Source organism: Lutra lutra, chromosome 11, assembly GCF_902655055.1.
Source record: "Lutra lutra chromosome 11, mLutLut1.2, whole genome shotgun sequence".
Classification (NCBI taxonomy): Eukaryota; Metazoa; Chordata; class Mammalia; order Carnivora; family Mustelidae; genus Lutra; species Lutra lutra.
In genome coordinates, this window is record NC_062288.1 from 92,642,663 (window position 1) to 92,661,376 (window position 18,714).

An 18,714-nucleotide genomic window follows, 5' to 3' on the forward strand; every position below is an offset into this window, starting at 1 on the left:
ACAGCCCAATTTAAAAATAGGCAAAATACTTGGGCAGATGCTTCATTGAGTAGTATATAACAGATGAAAAATAATGAAAAGACACTCATTAGAATGATTAAATGATTAAAATTTTAAAGAGCTAGCAATACCAAGTGCTGGCAGGGATGTGAAACAAATGGAACTCTCTCTCTCATACATAAGAAATGCAAAATTTGCACTCTAGAAAATAGTTCGTTAATTTCTTATGAAGTTAAACACACACTTACCATATGACCCAGGAATTCCCTTCCTAGGTGTTTAACCTAGAGAAATGAAAATTTATATTTACACAAAACTTGATAGCAGCTCTATTCCTGACTGCCCAAAACTGAAAACAACCAGATGTCCTTCAACAAGTAAATGGGTAAATAAATGGAAGCAGCCATACAATAGAATACTATTCAGCAATAAAAAGAAACACGTGACTGACATAGGCAACAACGTTGATAAATCCCAAAGACATTATGTGGAAAGAAATCAATTGCGAAGGGTTACATACTGTATGATTCCATTTATGTGGCAATCTCAAAAATACAAAACTACAGTGATTGGTGGTTGGATGGGAGGTTGGATGGGATATGCAGGGAGTAGGCAGCTTTCTGGGGTGGTAGAACAGTTCTGTATCCTGATTGGGGTGCTGGTTATAGGAATCGACACCCATCTTAAAACTCCCAACTGTATACCAAGAAAGTCATTGACTGTATGTTAATTTTAAATACTAAAAAAATAAAAACAAATGTAATAAATACTCAAGCAGTCATTCACATGGAAGTACAAGAAACTGTGCTAAGATGCTTATCACATGGCACTGTAATTGTACTGTAAGCAACAAAACAGGTCTATTTCCTGGCATGTCCATTTCTCTAAGACAGAAACCTTAGCTTTATAATCTCTGTATCTCCAGGATCCCACAGAACCCTGGTAGTTAAAGAAGGCACTCAATATTTTTTCAAAGATGAAACATAGACTAAATTAGGTATAAATGGTTTACATTATTTCATTTTGGTGGGGAACAGGCACAAACTGGAATTTAATAAGCAGTTACTGAAGGATAAAAGTTTTACAAAGATATTTTACAATTACATACCTTTGTGTTATTTTTGGCATTAGCTGAACAGGAGCTGGTAGTTGGAACATTTAGCATTCGTATTCATGATTTCATAAAATTTATAATATTCATGGATTTATAAAATTCAGTGTGCATAGGTGCCCTGCAGCAAGGACTTCACTATGAAGTCACTTAATTATAAAGATTGTTTAACTGAAGTATTGTTCCAATAATTCATTAAGCTACATACACAAGACTTGTGGTAAAATATTATATTTGTTTAGTTTTATTATATTGGATAAAGCCCTAAATACTTTTCAGTAAAATTCAGGATTCGTACGTGGTCATATATGACCAAAAGTAAAATTTCAGAATCCTTTGGATAAAGATGAAATTTCCCATGTAAACAGACATTAGTAGTTGCAATTCCCAGGAACCCACGCCTTACATGGCTATTGCCATGACCTTCTCCCAAGAAGGGAGAAAGCTTGAGAGATAGACCATGTAAGTTGCTTTAGGAAACCGTTTACCACAGAAACAGCAGAAAGAGAAGCTTCTCCCCAGAAGAGATCATCTATAGAGGAATTTTTCTGAGCAGAGAATGGCTGAGCAAGAGTCAAAAAAAGAAAAAAAAAATCAGACAACCTTAGTCCAAGATACTGGGGTCCTGACTTTCATGAGGACCCAAGCAACATTAATGTGATTATTAAACACTGCTGAAAGTAGCAAACAGCAGCATGAGAGTGGGTCAAAACTGTTAACAATGACCTTAATATGTAAAGACACTGCTTGTTCTTGGATTTTACTCCAGGCTCCTTGACAGTTGTGACAGTGTTTTCTTATCTTTTTTTTTTTTTTTTTAAATAGGCTAAGTTACAGGTGCCTGGGTGGCTCAGTCTGTTAAGTGTCTGCCTTTGGCTCATGTCATAATCCCAGGCTCGGCAGGGAACCTGCCTCTCCCACTGCCACTGCCTCTCCCCCTGCTTGTACTCTCACGCTCTCTGTCAAATTCATAAATATAATCTTGGGAAAAAAAAATTAAAAATTAAAATATTCTAATTTAGTAAGTGTTGTTACATAAATATTTCAGAGATATGGAAATACAAAATTTATAATATGTAACATTTAATATATATAGATATCAAATATTTTAGATCAACATTCAAGTTTTAAATTGGCCACACCTAGTTGTTCCACCGTTACAGAACAGTGACAGTTTACCTTACTGTAGTATGCACACCTGGAACCAATAAAAAAGAGCCGTGTTTAAATTATACAACTAAAACTGTAGACATGGGATAGACATGGGATAGACATGGGATAGACATGGGATAGATTCCAATGCATCTCTATTGGTGATATTCTTGATTCTTTGAACTCTATCAATATAGCCTCTGAAAATCACTGAAAGCCATTCCTTGGACTCCCATTTGTTGAAGAGGCCTTTTGTAGAATGTAGGATATACCTGCAGAATAACCTCCAAATTGAAAATTAAATGTCATTTTCCTGTTGATTTTCTGGCCTCAATTTTAAGTTCCATGAAGGCAGCCCAATGGAGACACTGGGCTCACCTCTAGATTCCAAGCACGAAATGGTGGACACAGAGCATGTAAAAGGAATGTTTTTTGAAAAATGAATGAATGAGAGTGTATCTGTAGGACTAGGACTGAAAGTAGGATTATATTATTGGACTTTAGGAATAATTTTGGCATATTCCTAAATAATAAACACTGTACAATTCAATTAGAGATGTATTCTTCCATTCATTCATTTTGCCAACTAACGACTCTGTTTGGTTTTGGAATATTTTGTGTTAAGATCTGTGTTCAGAGCTGGGGACACAAAAATTCCTAAGAAGAGATGGTCAGTGATCTCAGGTAGCTTAAGTCTAGTGCACAACACCCATCTCCCCCACAACACACACATGAACTAATATAATTAATACCAGCCTATTAAACCTTGAGAACTATAATAAGTATATCGATAGTGGGCCCAGTGAGAACGTAACTACCCCAACAAGAATCAACAAAGAATTCCTTGAGAAGTCAATGATTCAACTAGGGCTTAAGAGAAAGACAGGCTCCTCATAGATGAAAGTGGCAAACTGTAAATTGTTAAAGGTGTGAACTCTGAAGCCAAGCTATCTGAGTTTGCATCCCAGTTTACCATGTCAGCTGTGTGACCTTGAGCAAGTTACCGAATGCTTTGTGCACCAGATTCCCCAGAAGACCAAGGATGGAGATAATAGCACATGTGACATAGGGCTGTTGGGGTAGTAATAATTTAAGTAGTTAATACCAAGCACATGTACCAGTACCTAAACCCAAACAAAAGCTAAGTATCTGAAAGAAAAAGAAAGGGCAAGAAAGAGGCAACAAGACGAAAAAGAAGTCCCAAGGTGCTAAAAAAAAAAAAAAAAAGAAAAGAAAAAAAAAAGATTTTTTTTCACTAGAAAAAAATAAAAGCATAGAACACATCAAGTACAAATTATTAACAACGAATGAAGTGTGTTTTGCCAACTCAGAGAGTTTTCAGTCATTCACCTTTTATTACAACCATGGATTCTCCACCCAAATAATGCCCAGATGCATATGCATGCACTCAAAACTCCACACTTAATTTGAGGGGGTCCATTCACAAATCAAGGGCAGTAGGCACACTCCTTCAACATCATCCCAGAGCTACAGATAATGGCATGGCCAACGGGCTATCACAAACTCTCCATAGAAACCAGTGCTTAGTTTGGAATTTTATACAACCCCACGCAATTATGGGCCCTAAAGTAACTCATCAAAAATCGACACCTGAACCCTTAGAGGACCAAGACAAATCGAACACAAAGAACTGGACAACTCCATCTCAAATCACAGAGAGGCCCCTGGCCATTGGGGCTGGCGGGTCCTCGTCTGAGAAGCAGACCTGGGAGGGAAAAGGAGGCAGGTAGTCTAACCCTGAGGAGGACAGGAGGGTGCTAGACAAAATGTAGAAACGGACTGGCTTTGTACTCACGTGGTGAAGGAGCCAGGGGGGGCAGACACTCTCCGCAGGTCAGCAGCTGGCACCTGATGGATACTAGAGGCAGCAGGGAATGAGCAGCGAAGACAGTCAGCACAACAGCGTGGACAGACAGGGAACAAGCCAGGAGAGAGAAAGAGAGACACACAAAATTTAAACAGAAATTAAATGAGCACATCACCAAACAGTGAATGAAAAGAAAAGGAAAATCCAGCCAGCCACGGACATAATCCAAAAAGCCGGTGATAGCAATGAAGCCAACGGGACACATGGCAAGGGCTGGCTCTAAGGCAAGCCAAGGACCGCAGCACAGGGCAGGGCACGGGCAGATGCTGCGAGAGCGCGGACACTGGGCAGGGCTGCAGGCGGGCAGGAGGCATCCTCGTGTTCCTCTCTTGCTCTAGGTCTTTGGAGACATCCAAGGAGAGGATGCGTGTGCACACACACACACACGCACGCGCGCGCACATATACACACACACACACACACACACACTAGAGAGGGGTAGGCTGGCATAGTAAACTCATCTTTGAGGAGAGTCAAGGTAAATTTAATCCTTTAACATAGTCCTCTTGATTCCAGAGCTCTGTAGGAAATTTGTGTCAAAAGACAACCATCTTGAAAAAGCGTGGCTCAACAAAACCTTTAATGACTCTGAAGGTAATTCCAAGAAAGCCTAAATTCATCACAGTGATGCTGTAATTCCACTCATACTTTTGGTAGAAGAGGGGGACCATAGACTTCGCCCTTTTCTCTCTTCTTTTATAAAGGAAAGAAACTTCAGTAGCTATTAGAAAAGATGAAACACAAAATTTTAAGAAACTAAACCTAAAATTTGTTGTTACATTTACAGAATTATTCTCTCCACTCTCCCAGAGGATTTGAAGAGCTTTGCTGTAACTGTGGTAGGCACAGCCATCCCTCTTTTCTGCTGGGTATATAAATTCACACATAAAGTCACCCATGGATCAACTTCTTGTGTTCCTCAAAGGACTATCAGTTACAACCAATAATACTTCTGAGCACCAGGATGAAGGATTCCAACCCACTGAGTTGCCCAATTCAAAGTCTGCCAACTAGAAATCTTGCCCCTGACTAATATGATTGCTTTCCCAGTGGAATCTTCATTACCAGTGAGCTCAGGAGTCACTTGGCTTAAGATCTCCCTAATCACCAGAGAAATTTTACATTTCTGCTCTCTTTCAAAGGTGCCTTTTGAAGAGTGTCATCAAGTTTATCTGGGCACCATGTTACTAGTACATTAATATGAATCTAGATGAATCTCTGCCATTACTTTTTGGGGGAATGATATTCACTGGGGTTCTTATTTTGAATAGATTCATAAGCCATGATAAAATGAGATATGCTCCTGTCCCAGAGAGGTGGGGATCTACTGAACACAACAGGTCTAGCCCTTCAGTTTCTATATGGTAATAGCAAATGGGATTATAGACCAAGAAGTATTTTTTTGGAAATAATTTTTTTGTATAAATGAAGATCTAGTGGCATCATGATGGCCTACTATTTAATAATTTCTCATGGGAATTCCCCCACGTATCCAATCCATGTGAACCAAATCTTGAAATTCTTGAGTATGTATCTTCCATTTATTCACGCCAAGTGTTATCAAGATGTTACCTCTGTTACTTTTATATTCATGGATTTTAGATCTATATTATTTTAGATGCAGTCTCAGAGCAATGTTAATAGATACAGGATTACCGATCTGGTCCGTGTGCAAGCCACTTATTCAATAGCTAATCATGTCTCAGACATACTGGTAGGCACTGAGGACCCTAAGAGGAAAACTCCAAGCTGGAAAGAGAGACAAGTAAACCAAGAACTATATTATTCTTGGTAGATGGCGTGATGAACATAATCTAGAACCCTAACAGAGTATCTAATGGAATCTAGAAGTAGATCTAGAAGTAGATCCACTTTCAATCTAGAAGTAGATCGAAAAGGACTCTTAGGGAAAGTGACATTTCAATGGAGTCTTGAACTTCAGCAAGAGTCAACCGACAAAAAGGCAGGAAAGAAGACAGAGCAAGAAGAGCAAGAGACATGCAAAAGATGCCAGTGCTCCAGATGAGCGATGACCTCTGGAGCGCAGGAAGAGGATGATGATGGCAATGATCAAAAAGTTCTGCAAGGCTAAGGAATACAAGTTTAACTTTTCTAGAAAGATCCTTCTGATTAGTCTATTGGAAAAGCATTGCGTGAAGGGTAGTGACATCGGAATCAAGGAATCATGAGCATCATTTAGTGATGACAGCGTGAATGAACTTAGATGGCCGTTGAACAGAAGCTGTATTACTAGCAGAGTGGGTAGTTGGTGTGAATTGAAGACACGGGAAATAGGGGTGCTTGGGTGGCTCAGTTGGTTGAGTCTCTGACTCTTGGGTTTGGCTCAAGCCATCATCTCAGGGTCATGGAATCAAGGCACAAGTTGGGCCCAGCCGTCAGCAGGAAGTCTGCTTGAAGATTCTCTCCCTCAGCCCCTTCCTGCCCTTTCTGAAATAAATAAATCTTTAACCACCCCACCCCCCCAAAAAGACATGGAAAATAAATAGAAGGTAGGCCTCCAAGGCCACGTGGATGTATAACAGTGTGGGTGACTATGAAGACTCCATGGCAGGGGAGTGGTGAATGGGTAGATGGTTCCTTGTAGACAAATATGAATGAAGAGGGCTCACTGGTTGATGAGCAGAGAAAGCAATGAGAGCAGAGTTAATAAGCCCATTTTCAGCCCTAGTCTGAGGTTGTTAGGGGATATCCAGGTAAAGATGTCACCTGAGACATCTGGGTGTGAGTCTCTGGCTGTTAGAAGGAATGCTGGGCTAGAAGACACAGATGTGAAATTACTCCTTTATCAGTCACAGATGAAATCTGGGGTACAGATGTGATCTCCCAGAGAAAGGCAAACCTGTGAGGAACACCACTGCTCAAGTGGAAAAGGAAGCCAGCTGTTTAGGGAACCACAGTACTTGATTCTCAAACAGACACCGTTAACTCCGTACCCCCAGCCCCCAATCCTCATCACACACAGAGGTTTCTAAATGAATTCTCCAGACATTGCAAACCAGTTCTCTTTCTTCTGAAAGAAGATAGGCAAATGGAACAGAGGTAACAGGGAGTCATGGAACACAAGGAGGGATGAGAGAGAAACAGAGAATGAAAGAGGAAAACAGGGAGGGAAGGAAGAAAATAAAGAAATGTCTTCCAATTATCTCTCTGCCATGGCTGCGGAAGTGAACTTGGCACAATTGTGGCCGAAGTAGAAAAGCCTAGAGGACTTAGAAGGTTGAAGAAAACTTGTAGAAAGGTCTTCATGGCCAGGCAACCCTCAAACTGGAAACTCCATCTGGAAATCCAGTGAAAGAAGTCAGATTTCAAAACAAGAAGTCAGATTTCAAAAATTTCTAGTAAAATAGAAAGAAGAAACCTAATTGCCGAGGATGAACAGAGCAGTGAGGGAGAGCAATCGAGGTTTAGTTTTTAACACTCGTGACAAGATGAGGTAGTGTTTGGTTTTCCTTTGAAAATGTGCTATCTGTATTGATTTTCTAAAAAAATATAGTGTTTCAATAGTTATTTATCATCGGTAGCAGTAAATATCTTAGTTAAGTTTTACAAGTGTCCTTTTTGGAACTGAAATGCTCGTTATTGTCCTTCAGGGGTTTCCTGAGACCGGAGGCTGCTTAGGTGGATGCACCACTGCCCCCTGGTGGGAAGCAACGATTTTTGACTTGAGGCTGTTTCTCGAATAGCCCGCCGCTGTTATCTATGCCATCGTATCATCCTTCGTATGTAGTCTAAGTACAAAAAGAAAAAAACTATTTGTGTTTGTTTTCATATGTGAAGAAAGCCCAAACGAATTCTTAACACCACAGTTGCCGAGCACATACAAATTCTTTCTCGGTTCAAGAGCAAGAGCTGTTTGAAACTAAGCACCTGGAAACAATTTTGTGTCTGATAAGGTTATCAAATATAGCACCACCAGGAATAGGGATGGGAGGTCATTGCCTGGAGATATTAAGAAATTTTCGTTTTATTACAGTTTCTTTACTATCCCCAAGTGACCCAAAACAACCTGAGCTGCCATACTGTCTCCAAGATGGCCTTTCATTTAGTGTTTCAGAGCTTTCTCCCCAACCACTGGTTCGGGGATTAACACTAACCTTTCTAGAGAGCATCTGGTCAACCGTGTTGTTGAGATCCTACCTTTTTCACATATAAACTGGCCAGTTGTATATTCAGCCTAATGGGAGTTCAAGCAAGGAGAAAAGAAAACCAGGGGGAATGAGCTAGGAGTTTCACTAGCTGCAAAATGTAAACAAAGTAAGGAACAGAACTGACAGGCTGTCTGGATAATGATCTGGGGAAAGTGCTGAGTGACTCTGATGTCCAGAGAGACTCCAGGAAAGGGGGAAGCAGAGGAGAGAGGCTCTCTCATGCCAGCTTCAGACTTAGAAGCAGATACTGAAAATGCAGACACTGGAAGAGCCCCGCCTAATGCTAATCCTCAACATATGCCATCTCAGAAAGAGAGGTGAAGTCAGGTTCTGGCAGTGAGCTATGGCACCTGTGTCACTGGTTTATTCTAGGCACTCCTGTAGATTATCAAAGCATGCCCTGCTTCACAGGCACTGCAGGAAGCCAGCCATTCAGGACACATCATTAACCATGCACCACAGGCCACAAACAGGAGGAGCACCTTGGAGGGTCCCCCCAGGGACAGAATAATGACCCAAGGATGAGTCCAGAAATGACCCTACCTTGGGTTAGACTAGCCATATGGGCATTATATAAAGAAGATACTCAAAAAGAGGCCCTAAATTGCCATCCTTCCCCATCCCCTTCTTCAACCCCAGATAGACACTGCTATTAAAAAAACAAAACAACAACAACAAAAAAAACAATTAGATGAAGGGGTACTCTAAGAGGAATATATACTCTAAATATCTAGTTATTATCTCCTTATCTCAAATCGGTTCGTCAAAACACCTAAGAAAAGAAAGGGTTCAAGAGGGATACAGTTTATTTCGGTATGGAATAGTGAGTTAGGTTGTATCTAGACAACAGGATGCCACTCAGAATGGCAAAATTGAGTTGAAGCACCAGCATCCACGGGATCCCAATACGGGGGCATCAGGAAAGTAACTCACTAACAGGCAGAAGGGGATGCAATTGTGGAGAAAGGGTGAGCTTCAAACACCCAGCTCTGCCCACCTCCCGCTACTGGGGAAACCAACACTCTCCAAGTGACCCGGGTAGAAAAGAGGCCAGCAGCATGCCTTCTTAAAACAAAACAGAACATTCTTATCTTGATGAATTTTATGGCCCTAGAATCACTCTTAATGATTTTCTGTTGTTCCCAATAAATCTATACCAAAGTGGTCAATGAAGAAGCGTTATCTACCTTGTGTACAATACAGTAGTTATTTCTAAAGTTAGAGTGTGGTCACTGTGTAATAAACATGAAGAAAGATATGTCAGAGAGACCAAGGAACTGCTGTTTCTCGGACTTTGTTCCTTTTTCAACACAGTAAGACCCCTAGACCATGCACATGCTTGGCGTTCTCTTCATGGTCTTTGTGTTCACAAAGGTAGGCAAGGGGCAGACTCACTCATTGAGTAAAGGCATGGATGTTCTCCTCTTGCTCTTCTGTACCATGTTGGCTTGATTCCTCAAGGAGATCCGAATCATAGCTGGGGCCAACCGACAGGGCTCCCCGTCCACTTGCATGGGGATGGACTTGTAAGTGAGCAGCATGACCTCCCGACACTGGTGTAGCCTTTCCCCATGGCCTCCAACTTGCAGGGCAGCCTATGAATTCAAGAGTCCAAAGGAAGCTGGAAGTTAGTTCTTAAGAGTCAGGAAAGCTAGAACCCCCAAGTGCGCTCTGAATAACCCAATAAACATAGTGAAAATTGCTCGCCAGGAGTGGACTGGGAAACCTTGGATAAGTCATCTTAACAAAATAAACTAAAAAGTCTCAACTTCTTATGAGCTTGACCAAAAATTCTCAATAGCCAATTTTCGGTGTTATGTATTTTCAGTCTTAATTTAATCACATTACTTTAATACAGAAGTTGTTCTTTGTGCTATTTATTCCCACTGAATAACCAATGTAAGGAGAAAAAAGACTATAAAGGACATAAAGCACAGGTTAAGGGAGATTTTTCTAATTTAAATATAAATATATAATATGTATTATTTAAGTATAAATACATAATATAGCTACCCAACATATATATGTATACATAACATATATCTTATATATGTATATGCTATAATATATAACTATATATTATATATTAAATATATTCATATTTACATTGGCAACCCACCCATGGTTAATTTTCAAACTTGGGGGAAAAGTTTGGAAAAAAGGAAAAATCCTTTTTTTTTTTTTTTACCAAAAACCTCCTCAAACCTACAATTTAATCTGTATAAGACCAATGAAATGCAAAATAATATTAATTACTCAATTACAAACATTATAAAAGGTAAAGCAGCTTTGAGGATCAAAATCCAATACAGAGCTCAGTTCACCATGGTGGCCAAAGAATGGAAAAGTCATTTTAACATGAAAAGCCTGTTGTTAAGAACAACAAAGTAGCATTAACTTTCCTGAATTAGTTAAAAAAAAAATGTATATGCGCACATATATATTTATATATGTTAAATTATACACTATATGTTTTTATGTTGTGTATGTTATTACATATGTAGTATCATTTTAGGGATGAATGAAAATTATACATATTTGGTTATAAAAGAGTACACAAATTATACAACTTGATGAATATTTTATACACATATGTGAATCATCATCCTGATCAAGCTTTAGATAATTTATAGTTTTCCATGTGCTCCTTTCCAGTCTTTTTATACCCCTCCCACAAACCAGTTAGCAACCGATACTCTGACTCCTATCACCATAGATTCAATTTCTTTGAACTTGAAATTCATGTAAACCATAGTAGCTGACTCTTTTGTGTGTGAAGTTTTTTGTTCATTATTTTTAAGTACTATATAGCAAAATATATATATTTGCTCTTCAGCTGGTACACATTTGGTTGTTTCCAGTTTGTAGCTATTGTGGATATAAGCTTTCTTGTATGTATCTTTTGGTAGACACTTTCTTGGGTACATACAATGAGAACAATTGTTACGCTGTTAAGCTGAGATGTACAATTAACTTGAGCAGATACTGCTAAATTATTTTTCAGTAAGGTTATATTATGTATTTTGAGTTATCAATTAGCTTATAATAAATATTAAAAAAGGAGTAAAATTGTAACTTGCTCAAAATTTCAAAGATTAAAACATAGTATCAACCTGTTTCCGTATATCTCATTTCCATGAATGGGGAATAAACTTTGTTAACTGAGATTTGTGAAGTCAACCTCCCCTTATTTGGCTGCCAGATATGTATATTTTCTGATGCATTGAATTTCTTTTTTTTTTTTTTGTACTTGTATTAATTTGAGTAAAATAAACATGATGATCTATAAATCCAAAGAGAAAAGAAACACAAAGGGACAAAAAGGATAGAAAGAAAAAAGAATAAAAACTGAGAAGAACTACTTATAGAACACCTGTAATGTTAAAAGCATTCCATTGTGTGCTTTATGTACAATTTTATTCAATTAGTTGGGAGAACAAGAAAGTAGAGGAGGATGCAGTCAGAATTTACTAACGTTCTTTTTGGTCTATTCCCTGGTCCTTTATTATTCAGCCGGAAGTTTTTCTTGGGTGTACTCAAACGATCCACTTAAATCACTTAGAGTCACTCTCTCATGTCCAGAACTTTTCTAATATATTTCCCTTGCCTTCAAGTACTTCTCAGCTGAGAACTCTATCCCTTCATCCGGTGTTCCGGAAATGCCATTTCTTCTCCTCCCCTTGGTCACCCTTGACTAGGCCTAATCACAAATAAAAATGCAGAACCTGCCAGGTGAGAACTTCTTCCTTTGACTTTGACAGAATTGAAAACTGTTTTAAATACTTTCCAACCCCTTGGTTGGAGAAGGTATGAGAAGGCATACACGGTACTGTAGAGCATTTTTAAGTCATCTTCTCAGCCTCAAATTAGAGCAGCAGCAAATACCACAAACACGTAAACAGCTGTCCCACTGGCATTTCAAAATCAACCCAAGATCACTGCGAGGCACAGGAGGAATTATACTACATAGCTTTTTGGGATAAAGACAGTTCTATTATTATTAGCACAACCACGCTATTTTTGGAACAAGTTAGAGTAAAGGTAATTTTTATTTTTTCAGTGTTCCAAGATTCATTGTTATGCACCACACCAGTGCTCCATGCAATACCTGCCCTCCTTAATACTTTAAATGCTTATTAGAAATGCTTATTTTTCATCACTCAGGGTGGTCTAGGCTTAACCATAAATATCTCCATGATTTGCTAGAAGGAATCATTTACTGGTGATAATATCGTGGTTTATTCGTGACAGAGATTGAATTATCTATTTTATCTAGCATCTATTACTCTTGTGAAAATTTCAAATATTGCCCTTCTGATAGCTCGGGCCCTGATAGGCAAACAAAGACATCCCCTGAACAAAGTATATTCACTGCCATTACTGCCCTGCTGCCCAGACCATAACAACTTCCCTTCATGCCACAGGTGTGGCTTGAGACCTTGTGTCTTTCCACACTACACTCCTCCCCATGATACTTGTCTCCGAGTTTCATTCTCTTTCTTAGTACTCAAGCCCTTACTCTACTTGCTGTCAGATGGGAATGATGGGCAATCCTGGCTGGGTGGGAGCAGAGAAGAGAACATAAAAGATTTAGGAATAAAATCAGCAGATGGTATGCAAAAGCCTGAAAATCATGCTGAAACTATAAAACTATAAAACTTTGCTAAGAGAAATGAGAGAACAGCTAACTGGAGAAAGATGTATTTGTAGACTGGAACACTCATACTGGTAACATGTCGATTCTCCCTACTCTAAAGATTCAAAGCAATCCCAATTAAAATCCCAGCAGTTTTTTGTTTGTTTGTTTGTTTGGTCAACACAAATGGATTTTAAAATTTATGTACAAATGCAAAAGACAGAATACCCAAAACATTCTTAGAAGGGCAAAGTGGAATGATTCATATTACCCGTTTGAAGACTTACTATGAAGCTACAGTAATCAAAACAGTGTGGTACTGCCATAAGGATAAAGAAATAAATCAGGGAAACAGGATAGAGTCCAGAAATAGAACCACATTCAACTGAAAGGCACTAAAGTAATTCTATAGCAAAGTCTACTCAACAAATAATGCTGGGAAAAAACTGGGTAAACGTATTTTTAAAAAATGAATCTTAATACATACTTTACACAATGCACACAAATTAATTTGGGCTGAATTACAGACTTATACACAAAAGCTAAAACTACCAATCTTTAAAAATCAAACACAAAAGGATATTTTCCCAACCTTTCTTGGAATAAGCAAGGTTTCTTAAGAAAAGTGCAGAAAGCACTCACATGAAATAAGCTACCTCATAGAACTGGAATTCAGAAGAATGTTTAAAGTTCTGCTTGTCAAAACAAAGAAAATAAAAAGATGAGAAGAGATAGAGAATGTATTAGCACTAAATATATCTGTCAAAAGACTTGTATTCGGAATATATAAATAACTCCTGAAATTCAACGATAAAAGATAAACAGCCTATTAAAATATGCATAAAAACACCACAGTTCAAAAAACCAAAAAATCACGCAAGGTAACGATAAAGTTAAAACAACAAGGTGTCCTTACTCACATAGGACATAATGGGATGGACAAAACACACATGATTTCTCTCTTTCTTTCTAGGGATGAAATTTTATTTTCACCTCCCCTTCTGTTTCATCAGGTGTAATTTTATAATAGCCTTTTGTTTCTATCTGTGAACACATTTCCAGCACCTGTGGGATGTTGTTACATCTTAATAGGTATTCATGTTCATTGCTGTTGGGCATGTAAACAGAACAAACTTTCTAGAAAGCAGTTTTATAACTGCTATTAAGAGGCTTTAAAATATTTATGTCATTAACAGTAATTTCTTCTGTGGGGATATGTCATCAGAAAGTATTTTAAAATGTGAACAGAGGTTTATGAGCAATTATTACAGGATTATTTACACCACCACACATCCAAAACCCTCAATATTTCATAAAGGAAGTTTTTCAAAAAGGAATAATTATTATATAAATTGAGATATTTATATATGAAAGAGTAGATGGCCATTTGTGCTATGGGTTTAACTACTACAATTTCTTATAAGTTTAAAAACAGAAATAAAGCAATTGGAAGAAAACATACCAAAATATAAATAGTTACAGATCATTTAACTATGACTGATATTTTTATTTTTAGCTCTTATGTGTTTTATCAAAATAGAAAAATAAGCACACATTTAATATTTTTTTCCTGAAAAAATAAAGAATATACTCTCTGGTGTGTATAAAACTTCAGCCCTGGGAATTTCTCCATGTGATTTCTCTCATCAAATAACCTTTAGCTTTTCTACTTCATAAATACAAAAGAGCTTACATATTTTAATTTCAATTAACATAAAGAAAACTAGCTCCACTTTCTTTAAAGTTCAGGAGACTGAAGTCTTTGGATTTTGTACTGCATAGCAAATTCGGTGACCAGTGCTTCAATCCGTATAATGCTCTGGACTGTCTTAGAGTTTTAGATTACTTAGAAACAGACTCAACATGAAAAGATCTCCAAAACCATAAAGGAAAAAAATTGAGGCAGAAATAAATACAAATTACAGTGTCTGATTATGGTCTGCATAGAATCCAGAAAGGTAATCAGGCAGCGCCTGGGTGGCTCAGCTGGTTAAGTGTCTGATTCTTGGTTTTGGCTCAGGTTATGTTCTCATGGTGGTGAGGCTGAGCCCCTGTTGGTAGGGAGACAGCCTCCATAAATTCACGGTGGTGAGATTAAGCCCCTCGCACTCAGTAGGGAGTCTGCTTAAAATAATCTCTCCTCCTTCTTCTACTCCCCCGCCCCTCACCCCATTTGCTCGAATGCTCTCTCTCTCTCTCTCTGAAATAAATAAAATCTTAAAAAAGAAAAAAAAAAGGTAATCAGGTTACCAAGAACTAAATGAAGAATCATCTTAATTCTAGGAATGCATTTCAACCAGGGAAACAAATTGAAGACTACTGTTTTGAAGTTTGCAATCACAAGATAAAGAGTCTAAAAGAAACAATGTTTTTTTTCCCATCCAGTAATTCTGTTTGAGTCTCTCTTCAAGTGCCACTCCGAATATTTTAAATTCACAAAAATATATACATATACCCAAATAACCACAGTCTTCTGTTTATGCAATCATCTTACACAGATGTCGTTTTCAAATAATTTATGCTCTTAGAAACATAATCAGCATAATAGTTTCAAGAAACATGAAACCCAAGTCCTGGAAATGAAATTCTTTATTCTAGAACAATAGTGTATTGTTATATGAGCAGTCAGGTAAGATGGGAATGAAAACAGAAACATATGCCCATATTCTTCAGAGAGCATAGGATGTTCAAAACTGTGCAGTATACACTACATTTAACTCTGCTTTCTTGAAGTAGAATTTTTTTTTAATCTTGGAAGCAATCTAAAGTCACTATAATCTGAGATCCACATTTGATGCTAGCCGCTATGCTTTTTTACATGATTCGTATCATATAAAGAGAAGAAATAATTGATGTAATTTTAGTATTCCATTTTCTCTTCACCAGCTTCTATCAACTATTATTCTTCTCCTTTTCCTACTAATGGGATGGGAGGGAAGGAGATCTGATAGACCCCCAAACCCTCTCTCCCAACCTGGAAGGATCCCATGAGCTCTAAACATATATTTCAAATTGTTTCTATCTCCCTGGATGCCTTATAGGGGTTTCAAATTTAACTTACATAAATTGAGCACTGGGTAATATATAGAACTGTTAAATCACTATATATCGATATACTTATATATATATATATATATATAGAACTTTATATATATATATATATAGAACTGTTAGATAACTATATCTCTATATATCACAATATATAAATATATAAATAAATATATAAAATATATATGAATATATAAAACCATTAATACCACAATACATAGAACTGTTAAATCACTATGTCGTTCACCTGAACACTGTATACATAACATAACATAACACATAACAACATAACATAACATATAATATAACAACACTGTATATTAACTAGACTGGAATTAAAATAAAATTTTAAAATACAGTTAAAAAAACACAACTCATTTTTTGGCAATATTATATTTCTTTTATATTCTCCACATCTCTAACATATTCACCATTTACCTAATGGCCTATCCTAGCCGGCCAGAATTCATGTATAGTCCTTTTTCACCCTCCACAATAAGTTACCGTGTCTGAATAACCCTTGAAGTTGCCCATCAACCCCCTTCATTACCACTTTCTTCCCTGGATTCCAGGCCTCCCATTTCTGCATCTGGGCTTCAGTACCAACATCTTGCTTTGTCTCTCTGCGTCCAGCAGGAAAGATTCTGGTCACCTGCCACCCAGACATCCAGGCAATCTTTCTAAACCGCAAATCTGATTCTGTCTCATTCCATCTCTCCCAACCTTCCTGCTTCATGCTTACAAAAAACTGGTCCTGTCCTATCCTTTCTCCATACCAGCATCTTTCTTCAGCAGATGTGCCATCGCTGAGCCATCATGAGAGCTCTAGGACACCACGTTCTCTCAGGCTCATTCCCCCACAGAACGGACGCTCACAATCTCTTCCGTAGGCACTCCTGCCTCCTATGTGCAATTTTTGCTGATTTCCCCATTTTATAAGTACTGTTTGATTTCAATTCTTCCTAGCTCTACACATGCCTTTCTCCTAGAATTTATGATGCCAGAACACAGTAATTGCTTGTGTTTTTTTGTGTCCTCCCATAACACTGAACTGTGGGCACCCTGAGGACAGGGCTGGTCTCTGGGTCCATTTCATATCTGTTTCATGTAGCAGAGTGTCATTTATGAATTCAATAAGTATTTGTGGATTAATAAGTGTTCAATAAATATTTATGACTAACATTACATGAATGAAGGCAGGGAAACATTTTAAATGACAAATATTACCTGAAACTTATAAAATTCCTATTAATTAGAGACCATCAGTATGACCTGTATTTCCCATGGGCTGCTTGGCCTTTCATGATCCAGAACCCCGAGTTACCCAGGGTCACTTCCACTGCACCTGACTTGCCAAGTATTTGTAAGCCCACCCAGATTTGAGGGGAGGGTACACAGACCCAAATTTGGAATAGCAAGTATCCGAAAAACTCAAATCCATTTAAAACAATGGTCACCATCCGAAGATGTTAGTGAATTACTTATTTTGAAGACATATAAATAAAACAAATCTGTTATCCTGCTTTTCCTATACCAATTATGTAACCAAGTAGCCAATGATGGGTGAAATTGCTCTTTTTTTTTTTTTTAAAGATTTTATTTATTCATTTGACAGGGAGAGATCACAAGTAGGCAGAGAGGCAGGCAGAGAGAGAGGAAGAAGCAGGCTTCTGAGCAGAGAGCCCGATGCGGGGCTCGATCCCAGGACCCTGAGATCATGACCTGAGCCGAAGGCAGCGGCTTAACCCGCTGAGCCACCCAGGCGCCCCGTGAAATTGCTCTTTATAGAAATATTCCAGTTAATCAGGAAAAAGGATAGAATTAGAATATCACTACTCTGCCAATCTCTAATGATTGCTCATCAGGGACTACTATTCACACCAGAGAGACAAGTAGATATTACCTATCCTCTTCCGGAAGAAGGAAACACTACCCACAAAGTAGATTTGGGGGGTGGGAGGATGAAAATGATGTATCCAAATCCAACCAGCAACTTAAAGAAACAGCAAGGGAGAGGATCATGTTAGCTGACAGCTCAGGAATAATCAGCACAATTCAAACTCAGGGAAACATTACAGGATGAACAGCCTGGTTTCTTCGATAAGTAAATGAAGAAGGTAAAGAGATGGGCAGAAACCTGTAGATACATAAGAGTCATGTTAATCAATTACAATGAATAAATTTTACTTGGATCCTGGTTCAAACTCACAGAGCACAAGGACGCAAGGGACATTTGCAAGACAACTGGATGTTTGAGCACTCAGTAAATGGTTAATATTCAGATGCTACTGCCTTAATTTTTTTCAGATATAAGGCATATAGTTGTGTTCATAAGTCTTATCTTCTAAAAACACATACAGAAATATTTATAAGTAAGTGATATAATGCCAGAGATGTGCTTCACGTTAATATAGGGGAGGTGGTCAAGGTAGGGACAGAAAGAAGATTGCCCATGTGTTGAACATTACATACTGTTATAAGCTAGGTGATGGCACGTGAGGGTCAATATATTATTTTGTCTATTTTTATACTGTGCTTTTCTCATAACAAATACTTATTTAAGAGCACATTTTGCTATTTCCCCATTAACCTTGGAACAAAGTCAAAACCTCTAGATGAATCTTATAATCACTCCATGATCTGGTCCTTGCTTAAGTACTCTCACTTTTCACCTCCATAAAATGAATTACAGTTCCCACAGAGGACTAGG

The 18,714-nt window shown here is 38.1% G+C and overlaps 1 protein-coding gene across 1 annotated transcript in view; it reads right to left on the reverse strand.

The window, feature by feature from the left end:
- DGKI (diacylglycerol kinase iota) overlaps positions 1-18,714 on the reverse strand; it is a 447,257-nt gene that overhangs the window by 148,107 nt on the left and 280,436 nt on the right. The window contains 1 exon segment of the mRNA XM_047695648.1: positions 9,716-9,915. Coding sequence (XP_047551604.1) covers positions 9,716-9,915 — 200 coding nt within the window.